The sequence below is a fragment of the Leptodactylus fuscus genome, chromosome 8, assembly GCF_031893055.1.
Source record: "Leptodactylus fuscus isolate aLepFus1 chromosome 8, aLepFus1.hap2, whole genome shotgun sequence".
In the NCBI taxonomy this organism is placed as follows: Eukaryota; Metazoa; Chordata; class Amphibia; order Anura; family Leptodactylidae; genus Leptodactylus; species Leptodactylus fuscus.
In genome coordinates this window covers 79954234-79966099 of record NC_134272.1, presented here as the reverse complement: position 1 = coordinate 79966099, position 11866 = coordinate 79954234, and the positions used below count along the sequence as shown (strand labels likewise).

Below are 11866 nucleotides of genomic sequence, written 5' to 3'. Positions count from 1 at the left end.
CCATCTGAACGGAGACTTACTGTCATCTGATATAGGAAAACATCAACAGGCAATAAAAAATCTTCAGGAATAATTCTCCAATTAAAACAGCAGCTTTATTATCAAGGCAAAGACTAATATACTTCTCCAGTAATGACTACTTTAACGGGGGTGGAAACCATAGCAACTGTGCGTTCCAATATTTATTAATATATACTTATTATTGCCCCGGGAACCGGACAGTGACAGCGAGGACTTGTCCATTGTTACCCTCTTTGGTGAAATTCACCCTATATTCTATGTGAATGATACAAATGGTGTAAAATGTAAAGATACTATAATATACTATCTACATAGACATGATCGCTGTGATCATCAGTGTGCTGTAAGTGAAGTGGCTGCTGCAAAGAAGTCTACAGAAAACTAGAAGTCTCTGCATATTATTATAGACATGGGAAGAATATGCAAATGTGACTTCCATGATGTAATTAGGAAGCCAGTGCCTCAAGAATGCACACCAATAGAGGGCGCTGACTGAGGATATGCAAGTCTATCTTCCATGATGTAATTAGGAAGACAGAGTCTCAAGCTGATGAGATGCAAGAACATCAAAACAGTTGTCCTTGGCTGAGAGACTGTACCTGGTAAAATTGGCATGATGTTAAAGGGAGCGCCCTCTATTATTATAGAGTTATAGAGCTCCCTTACATAGTATAGCGCCACCTGGAGGTAAGTATACAGTAATGCGCACGTGCACCTACTCAGCTGAGTGCTGGTGGACGCACATTCTCAGTCGCTCCATAGCCAGGTCTTTCTTGCTGTCCTGTTGGTCCAAGAATGACCAGACCACTGCACCGTCCGACCTACATGTTTATCCTTCCAACATGACCGAGCGCTGCGACACAACACAACCGCATGTCAGATCTATTTTTATCGCCTCTGCAAAACTCCAGGCCGTGTACATGCAGTGTTGCCATGGTGCAGCTCTCTGTTGTACCATTACCGCTCTGTGTGAATCCGGACTAAGCACAATACACTAGTAACACAACCCCGGTGAGCGAAATGACAAACTCCTCTACGCTACCTCTAGATTCTACTTCTACGATCCAGCCATATGTATAGTAGAAACAATCTACCGTACACTGTTTGCACGGCGGAGACGTAATGAATGGCAGTCGTAGCTATTAAATGCCATCGATGATATTTTATTGACTTCTGAGGACTATTGTGTACAGGGCTCTGAAAGGTCATTTGTTCTTATGTATTTCTTAATGTGAATGTATGTACAAGCCCCTCCTCAATCAATAGGGGCACCCCCAGCGCTATAAATAACTACGCTACTTGGGAACACGTCAGCTGCAGAGCAATAGTTAACACCGGCTCGCCATCGACTGAGCCGAGCATGACCTAATGGCAAATACCTGCACATTATGGATGACTTACTTGTATCAAATAAAACCAGGAACAAATACAGGGCCCCATGTGGACTCCCACGAACAGATTACCAGCACAGATGTGAACGAGGGATAAGACCCCCAGTAATGCCTTGTGCCCCTGATGATGAGGTCGCCATAGAGAGGCCGCGGAGCAGAATACAAGTCTGTGCTGTACCCCTGAGTTTGACATTACACCTTGAAGACCTCCATTGTTTCTCCACATAATCTATCTGCAATATATAATAGATTTGACCAGATTGGATGCATTATGATAAATGAGATAACCTCCTGCTTGTGCGAGGCCCAACAGCAACAAAATGTTAGTCTGCCCTTTGTTCCCTATGACTTCCTCAGTGATTCATTTTTTCATGCAAGATTGCCTGGTGACTTGAGGATTAAGAAATAAGGTTAAAGAGGGAGCTGCCGGCCGGTGGTTGTTCAGGGGAGTTTTGTATGTAGGAGATCGAGAAATGTTTATTAGAAAATTCTTGTTTCTTTTAATAGAATGGAAACATTTTTGCATGGACAAAAAAAAATATTTGAAAAATTATGTTTGAAATATTTGAAAACTTTTGTAAAAGAGATAAAAAAAAAGAGAGAGGCACTTGTCCTCAAGAACTGGCACTCTACAAGAGAGGGGACCCTGCCCATAAGAGACAACACTCTACAGGAGAGAGGACCCTGCCCATAAGAGCTTACACTCTACAGGAGAGAGGACCCTGCCCATAAGAGACAACACTCTACAGGAGAGAGGACCCTGCCCATAAGAGCTTACACTCTACAGGAGAGAGGACCCTGCCCATAAGAGACAACACTCTACAGGAGAGAGGAGCCTGCCCATAAGAGATGACACTCTACAGGAGAGAGGAGCCTGCCCATAAGAGATGATACTCTACAGGAGACAGGACCCTGCCCATAAGAGCCAACACTCTACAGGAGAGAGGACCCTGCCCATAAGAGCTTACACTCTACAGGAGAGAGGACCCTGCCCATAAGAGACAACACTCTACAGGAGAGAGGAGCCTGCCCATAAGAGATGACACTCTACAGGAGAGAGGAGCCTGCCCATAAGATCTGACACTCTACAGGAGACAGGACCCTGCCCATAAGAGCCAACACTCTACAGGAGAGAGGACCCTGCCCATAAGAGCCAACACTCTACAGGAGAGAGGACACCCATTAACAATTATTATATTCTGGGATCTTTTCAGACCCCAGAGTATAATAATCGGAGACCCAGAGGGTTAAAAACATAACAAACCACTGTTACTTACCTATCTCCCGACTCCCCTGCATTCTCCATTGCTGTCGGCCATCTTCCGGGACGTCAAGTGACCAGGGCCACGCGTCGCGGGTCATATGATGTCACGCAAGTAGGCCGAAGCCTGTCCGGAGCCTGGAGAGGTAAGTAACACAGTTTTTTATGTTATCTTACCTACCCCCGGCCTCCGTTATACTCGGGGGTCCGAAAAGACCCCCCCCCCCGAGTATAATAGTGCTTGTGGGGCCCACACCATCACTTAACGATCCTAGGCCCCTGCCAGGATTGGTAAGTATATAGGGCCAGTTACTGGCTGGTGTAACTCCAGCCGGTAACGGCCTATTAAAAAAAAAAAACCCAGAGCAGTAGCGGCTGTCGCCAGGCTCCTAATGTCCCGGGCCCTGTAGCAGCTGCTACCACTGCTACCACAGTAGTTACGCCACTGCCTTGGATCTAGCCCTTTGTGCTGGGATGAAGAGTATAAATAAAGCTTTATGAACCAAACATCCAGCCATTATCCGAGCCAATACTGATACAAAGAGCTACTTCTAGATACAAAGTACTAACAATAAATACATTGGTCACAGACAGTAAGGACTGAGGATATCTGTGACCAGGTCAAGTTGTTTATAGGCCATAGACTATGCTCACGTGACGTAACCCTCTATAGACACAATATAAGCAAATGGTCTTTAACACACCTTCATCTACTTAGCTGTCTAGTAGAATACTTGTAGGACATGTCCATGGGCATAAAGCGTAAGATACACAAAGCATTAGCCAATCCATTGTCATTCAACCCCACCAAGGGAGGCAATGAAGAAATGTCTCAAACTAGTAACCAACCTAAAATAGAGTCAGGAATTTGATGGAATTAGTAGGAATCAGATTGAGCAAGTGAACACTGCAAACTCTGCACTACAGTTACGCAGAAGCTCAATGTTGGCTCATCCATCATAGATGACATCAGGAGGCAGAAGGTCCAATTATATTCTACTACAACATGAGGTGAAACCATTCAGGGCCTGATGAAGCTGCAAATGCTGAAGCTGCAAAAATATCACCGATGAGTAAAGTGGTGTACAAGTAGGCTGCACCCATGCTCAGTTGAAGGTGCACCTACTTGCACCTTCAACTGGGCATTCACCATGATTGATGAGAATCCAAGATCCATGGGTGGAGAAAAGAAGTCCAGAACTTTCAAAAACACAATTCTTCTTCCCATGATCTATAAAAGTTTGTAAAATGTTGAAATTTCAACTTGTGTCTTTCAAGGCTTGTCCAGAATAAGTACAATATGGTTACCACAACAATACCGTACTGGACTGGTATTGCATCTTGGTTCATAAAAGTGGTGGCAGCCTGTAGTGATATTTTTGGAAGAAACCAGGACAAACAGAAAACCTTAAAAGAGAAACATACAGAAGTACTATTGGTAAAAGAACGTCAGAGATGAAGGATTGGCAGAAGACACCAAGATTCTTCTGTGGTGTCCTTAATCTAGCTTTAGGCCCAGAATTTTTGGTGGGAAGATTGGTGAGATCTGGCTGTGCCATTTTTTGCTTTCTTATGCAATGCTAAACCAAAATCAGGTCCAGAATAGAATTTCTTACGGAATGTGAAGAATTTAAGAAATTGTTTTGACATAAACGTCATTGAGAGAGTTGCATAAACTTCTTAACCGGTGCCAACATGCAGTTGCCGACACCTGGATGGTGACAATATGGTTGCTTAACCCTGCTCTCTTCCTCGGCCAATGTGCTGCTGCGTCTAGCCCGTCTTCTCCATAGATCACCCCCTACAAGTCACCTTGACTCTCCCATTGGTGGACACACATGACACTTGGCTTCTCACTGTGGTTTACTCATTACTCTAGTAGATGTTTTTAGTACATCAGGTCTTCAGTAGGGTTGACAACCACAGTAAAGTGTGAACGTAACCATGCAGGTCTCCTGGCCAAAGCCATGAAAATCAAATTTTTGCTGTTGCAGGGAAGGCGCTACCTGTCTGCTATCGTAGAACTGGCACTCTTACTGAATTGAGTTAGATGGCACTTATTCTCCCAACATATGGGGTCGCCTAGTGTCCTGTGGATGTTCCATCCCTTATAATATGGAAAACACCTTTATAGGGTTTGTGCCATTAGAGACACTTATTTTCTATACTCAGGATGGTATGTAAGTGTCACATTACTGGAGGTTCAATCACTGGGTCCCTCAGAACTCCCAGTGGTGGGGGGCCAAGCAATGTGACACTGATCCCCTATCTGGTGGCTAGGCCATAAGTGAATTTTATGGCACCACCCCATAAAATGTTATTAGCAGCTTAAGAAGTGTTGTAAATGCCTGCTAAAAGTCATCCAGGTCACCCTCTAAATTTACCTCAATGTGTGAGTTGGCCATAAGACCATGAGCCTTGGTAGCTAGGATTGATCGATCGGGATCGGAAAAGATTGGATTCCAATTGGCGATCGAGCAAATTTCACGATCGGGATCGGCTGGAAAATGATCGGAAATTGGATTTTGAAATCTCAAGATCGGCTCAACCCTAAAAGTGACTTTTCCCATAGAGAAGCATTGACTAGGGTTAAGCAATCGGGATCGGAAAAGATTGGATTCCGATAGGGGATCAAGAAAACTTCACAATCACAATCAGGATTGGTGTTGGGTCACTTGCCTGAAACAACTAACTGGATTCTGTGATGTTTCCTATTCCCTGAAATTGTGGCAAAAATTGCCAAACCAAATATTGATATGTCTCAGGCGTGTTGCAGAAATTCCTACAATCGTCCTCTTCATGCAATGGGGTTGCAGATATGTATATGCCCCATAACAGCCCTACTCAGATTGACGGCTACTATAAGTAGATGCCATAACCAATACCTGCACCATAATTTGGTGGTAGTTGTGCCACGGATGTTTTGTTTCACGTGAACAACATGACTACATTGACAATGAGTAAATACAATGTCTCAAAGTAGCCTCGCTCTCCTCGGAGCCCATGCCCGATTTTCATGTAATTTTTGGATTTGGCAAGAAAATTCCTAATTTTAGCATAAATTGGTTATACATCATGATCTGAAATCTGGCGTAAATTGCTCATTCAATGTGATCTTGTAAGAGCAAAGATGCGGAATATGAAGAATAAGACGAGGGCTATGCAGTGACTTTGGCCGCTACTCCTGATCGCCATGTTACCCTGCGACTCCTACAGTAATGTAAGTGAATGGAGTCTCACCGTGACCCCGTGGGTGTTGGAACTGTGACTTCTAGGATCCAAAAAGTCAATCAGTGCTCAATCTATTTGTGACTATAAGCAGAAGACGCAAATCCATTCCCTTACAATAGTGAATAGTGTCACAGGGCTAGAAAGTGATCATGCAGTGGCCAAAGTCGGCATCACTACATTGACATTCGGAGGACTTGGAAAGCTGGGTGAGTGTTCTTGAGTGAATTTTAATGGTATCCATATTGATTACCTTGTCACCCAGCTTTCCCAGCCACAGCTACAACTAATAAATCTCTGTAAAGAATTGGTAACACGAGGAAATATTTCTGAGCAATTTCTGCACGCTCGCTCGCACACACACAAAGACGTACGCCTCTTGTACGGTTCATCCTTGTGTCTTAAGGGTGACAGCTGGATCTTTCCTCTAGACAAGCACTTACACGGTTAAAAATCTCTTCATTTTCCCAACACTCCCACAGCACTCCCACTCCATGCTCTGTGAATGGCAGCTCCAGAAGAGTAACACACAGTATGGGGGTGAATTGTCAAACTTACATTTTGCAGCAAACCCCCCAGTGCTGCAGCATTGCATGTTATAAATACAGTGCTTACAGTGGGCGGCCAAAAACTTGCAATGAGGGGATAGGAAGAAATGATTGTCCAGTGCAGGTGATGACACCTGTCACCAGGCGTGCATGTCTATAGCAAGCAATGCCCATCAGGATGTTTATGTTCGTGCAGCGGAGACGGCCCTATTGTGTGCTCCTGTGAGCTGGGCACTGCAGTCTGGAAGCTCAGTGTATATATATGGGGAGTGGAAAGGAGAGAAGAACAGGAGGAGCCACAGATCCCTGCAGCTGATCACACACACACACACATACACTCACATACACCAACACTATCTCCATCCTGCCTAACACACACTCACCACAACCATGATGATCCTATCACCTCCCCCAAAAAGAAAATGGACTGGAGCTCGTTCCTCCTGATCCCAGTCCTACGCCTGAGCATCTTCACCACTGTCTAAGACTCCAGAGGATCTTACAAAAGACACCAAAAAGCCAAAGGCAGACCCTGAGCTGTGAGGATCATCATTAGTGCTTTTGTCCCTAACAAGAGTGGGTTGCACGAAGAAGAAGAAGAAGAAGAAGAAGAGGAAGAAGAGGACAACCTCAGAGCTCCATCCTCAGATTATTGCAAGCACAGAACAGTTCTGCTCTGCTGATCTTCAGTTTGGGGGAGGGGGGACATTGCCTCTGAGATTGCTAGGCTGGACCTCCGCTTGAACTCCTGTGCATTTTGTTCAGTGATACTTTAGAGGCGAAGCTTCCTTCCTTGCACCTGCCCAGCGAAAAAAACAATCAGGTTGCTACATCGATTTTTTCCCCCCAATTTTGGCTAATTTTTTTGGTTTATTTTTTTTATTTTTTTAAAATTTTCTTCTTCCTGCATGCCAACTTCTAAGCAACATCAACCCTGCAGGAGATGCTTTGCTGCAGAACCAAAGCCAAAGGGATCGGGATCTGGGGATGAGATAATGATATCATTTGTATTGTCTTCAGGAAGGAAGAAATTGATACAGTAAATCAGTTTTGTATCTTGCTCGATAGGAGATCTGAATGGATGTCCCTGGATTATGTGGCTTGTAGATGAGCGTAGGGACCATCACTTTCCCAGCAATAGAAGAAATCAAAGCTATTGAAGGAAAAAACACAAGGAAAGCCGGAGAAGGAACTACATAAGAAAGTGACACTGATTTGCACATCCATTGAATCTGGCTGTTGTTGCTTTTTTCATATTATGTCTGCACTCCGAAGGAAATTTGGGGACGATTATCAGGTAGTGACCACTTCGTCCAGTGGGTCTGGATTTAACCAAGCTGCCCCCAAGAAGAAAAGACAGAGGTTTGTGGAGAAGAACGGCCGATGTAACGTCCAGCATGGCAACCTGGGTAGTGAGACCAGCAGATACCTCTCTGACCTCTTCACCACCCTGGTGGACCTTAAGTGGCGGTGGAATCTATTCATCTTTATTCTGACTTACACTGTAGCTTGGCTTTTTATGGCGTCCATGTGGTGGGTCATCGCCTACATGAGAGGGGATCTCAATAAAGCACATGATGAGAACTACACACCTTGTGTGGCTAACGTCTACAACTTTCCATCAGCCTTTCTCTTCTTCATTGAGACTGAGGCCACCATTGGTTACGGATTCAGGTACATTACTGATAAGTGCCCGGAAGGAATTATCCTCTTCCTTTTCCAGTCCATCCTAGGTTCCATCGTCGATGCCTTTTTAATAGGTTGCATGTTCATAAAGATGTCTCAACCCAAAAAGAGAGCCGAAACTTTAATGTTCAGTGAACATGCGGTCATTTCCATGAGAGATGGCAAACTCACCCTGATGTTCAGAGTGGGCAACCTTCGAAACAGCCATATGGTATCTGCTCAAATCCGCTGTAAATTGCTCAAAGTAAGTATCCATGACTGTATTTTGTCTAGAATAATGTGATAACTGGAATAAATAATTGGGTGCCGTTACCTATTGGTATTGTTATGTGACCTAGGTCCACCCTAGTGGTGGGGTTATCTGGTCATCTTGAGAAGCCACCACACCACGACAGTCCATTGTCATGTAGGTCGAAGTAAAATGGTTTAGAGGCCTGTACGATCTTCCAAAAAAAACAATGCAATGCTGTAAAATAGAACCCGCACGAAATAATATCACAGTCTCTTCTTATGATTTTCACACCTGCAATTAAATTTTCTATTTCTGGAAAATATGACCTAAATCTTATCTTTACTGAGTGTCTCGGAATCCGAGATAAGAATCGAAAAGACAGAAGTGAATGTCAGGCTAGATGGGAATGGAGGCCCGGTGGTGTTGATTTATTTATGGCAGTGTTTGGGGCTAGCTGCGGGCTGCACAGTGCCAGTCTGCGCTCCATAAAGGCCTGCTATTTTTAGGGCCCTTGAATTATAATTGCAATCCAATTCCCTTGACTATATCAATGATGGCTTCTTCATTGTCCATGACTTAGGCGTCTATACCTGAAAGTTAGAATTACGGTACCCACTTTTTGTTACTAATGGGCCAGACCATACTCTTGTTATCCTCGTGATTGAGCAGCCATTTCTGGTTGACCTTTACTTGTACTCTAACGTTATTAAAGTTGCCTGGTTAAAATTTCCCAGGCAAATGCTTTTACAGCCGGGTTTATTATGGAGCTGTCATAGTAACGAGATATCCTGATTTATCAACACCTCAGGGGTTAATGGCGTGTGCTACTTTTAAGAAACCCCCGGTTGATTTTCTTTGCTAATCTAGACCCGGCAGTAAAGACTAAGCCGGCTGCTCATTTAGTCGCTCATCCATCACTGTTACACCAACAAATTTATTTTCTCCTATAACTTCCTGGCATAATGATCCCCGGGAGTCTCCTTGTTTGTTGGCCGCCTCTTACTTGGTCAGACTAGGACGGTATTGATTTGCGGTGCCATCCCTGTCATTTATCCTCTCTACAAATCTATTTTGTCAATCCCGATCATTTCAGTTCAGGTTTCGGTACAGAAAACTGTTAATTCACGCTGAACATTAGAGGCTGGGAACAACATGGTGAGGTCAGATCCCGGTGTATCCCTGTATTGTCATAGCAAATCCAAGCCCTGTGATGGCCCAAAGGTACGATATCGTAGAATCGATTTCCCATGGTACGAGTTTGGGCCAACAATTGGGGCTATCACATGGCCATCTTTAGGACTGGTATTATTCGGCCATAATTAGGCCGCTGTACCCAGATCCGTAACGGTTACATAGTTACATAGTAGATGAGGTTGGATAAAGACATCAGTCCACCAAGTCCAACCTATAACCCTACAATCCCTACAGTATTGATCCAGACTTATCAGAACTTAGAGCCCCATAAAAGTCTACTCTGATCTAAGTCCGCTTTGGTAGAACCACAGAAGGACTTGGTCTTGTGGCTACCATAAAGTCAATATAGTTTGGCTTTGTTTGGCTAACCAATGTGTCTACATGACTTAAGGTTCTCCTACACATTAGAGCAAGGTCCGCCAAACCTCACGATTTCAAAGGGATCGCCGACTACCAATTGTGCATGAGGGCCTCCTGAATCTCATGTGATGGCGAAATAAAGTAGGCTGAGGCTCAATCCTTTTGTTCTAAGGAAAGATGATCCACCTAAGGTGGCTTATTCCCCTCTCACTATGAAGAACAATTGCACATTAGGCCAAGAACCACCTAAACTGAGGGATGAATTTGGCATTTTTTGGGATCCAAGCAAAGTTATGTCTGAGGGACTCAAATACTGCTCCCTTATTCTGCCTACACATGATATATTGCCTGACACATAGTGTACTACCCCCTTAGTATGACTTATGGCCTGTATGTGGTCAGTATAAGGCCCCCCTGATTTGTGGGGGCCCGATGCCTATACTGTGTACATATGGGAGGTCGTAAGGAATAACTGTTTGTCGATGTATGGTCATCTTAAGAATACTGCCATACCACATCCACCAACACCGCAACCAAAAACATTCTACCATCTCCACCGAAGTCTCCTCGAACTCTTGTAGCTATTGCATTTATTCTGGAACATTGTAATTGCCCAATTATCCGTCACATTGAGTAAGGCCGGGATGGCCAAAATTTTATCAGCCCTGAAGGCAATTTTAACATCTTTAATGGTCTAAACCATGAGAACCTTCAGAGACCAATAACTAAATAAATAAAGCACTATCAATTTTCTCAGCTTGCCTACCTGGCTCCTGCTGTATGTCCTGCCCTGGGCTAGGAATAGATGAAAAATTTGGAGGTGACTGCACAATGTATGTCGTGATGTCCTAGACAATTATCCCATAGTGCTTCAGGCTCTTCAGGTCTGTGCTACCGGCAGTAGAAGTTGTCGTGTACAGTGGCAGGGCCTTAATCATTTCTGCTTGTAGAAGTTTTATATTTATTGATTTGTATTGTTTTTGTAACTTTTTGGAGGAAAAGAAAATCAAAGGGGGCCTATAGGACAGAAACATTATGGCGTATCCCTAGAAATATCCCTTAATGTTTGACTGGACCTGACCTTCAGGACCCCTGCTGATCAGTGGAATGAAGGGGCACAGGAGATCACTGTGTAACAGGAATCGGTTACCAAAACCCAGAATACCAACCCAGCGTTGCAGATAGATACGTTAGTATCACCAGAACCAGCACATCACCCCAGCCCTGCAGATAGATAGGTTAGTGTCACCAGAACCAGCATATCACCTCAGCCCTGCAGATAGATAGGTTAGTGTCACCAGGACCAGCATATCACCCCAGTCCTGCAGATAGATAGGTTAGTGTCACCAGACCCCAGTATATCACCCCAGCCCTGCAGATAGATAGGGTAGGGACATCGGACGCCTGTATATCACCCCAGTCCTGCAGATAGGTAGGTTAGTAGGTCAGTGTCACCAGAACCAGCATATCACCCCAGCCCTGCAGATAGATAGGTTACTGTCACCAGAACCAGCATATCACCCCAGCCCTGCAGATAGATAGGTTAGTGTCACCAGAACCAGCATATCACCCCAGCCCTGCAGATAGATAGGTTACTGTCACCAGACCCAGCATATCACCCCAGCACTGCAGATAGATAGGTTAGTGTCACCAGACCCAGCATATCACCCCAGCCCTGCAGATAGATAGGTTAGTGTCACCAGAACCAGCATATCACCCCAGCCCTGCAGATAGATAGGTTAGTGTCACCAGACCCAGCATATCACCCCAGCACTGCAGATAGATAGGTTAGTGTCACCAGACCCAGCATATCACCCCAGCCCTGCAGATAGATAGGTTAGTTCACCTGAACCAGCATATCACCCCAGCCCTGCAGATAGATAGGTTAGTGTCACCAGACCCAGCATATCACCCCAGCCCTGCAGATAGATAGGTTAGTTCACCT

At 44.6% G+C, this 11866-nt stretch overlaps 1 protein-coding gene across 1 annotated transcript in view; it reads left to right on the top strand.

The window, feature by feature from the left end:
• Positions 1 to 7339: 7339 nt before the first annotated feature.
• The window catches only part of KCNJ3 (potassium inwardly rectifying channel subfamily J member 3), a 143999-nt gene continuing 139472 nt past the window's right edge, over positions 7340 to 11866 (top strand). Inside the window, exon 1 of the mRNA XM_075284493.1 lies at positions 7340 to 8379. Within this exon, the coding sequence (XP_075140594.1) occupies positions 7708 to 8379 (672 nt within the window). The 5' untranslated portion in view covers positions 7340 to 7707. The remainder of the gene's footprint in view (positions 8380 to 11866) is intronic.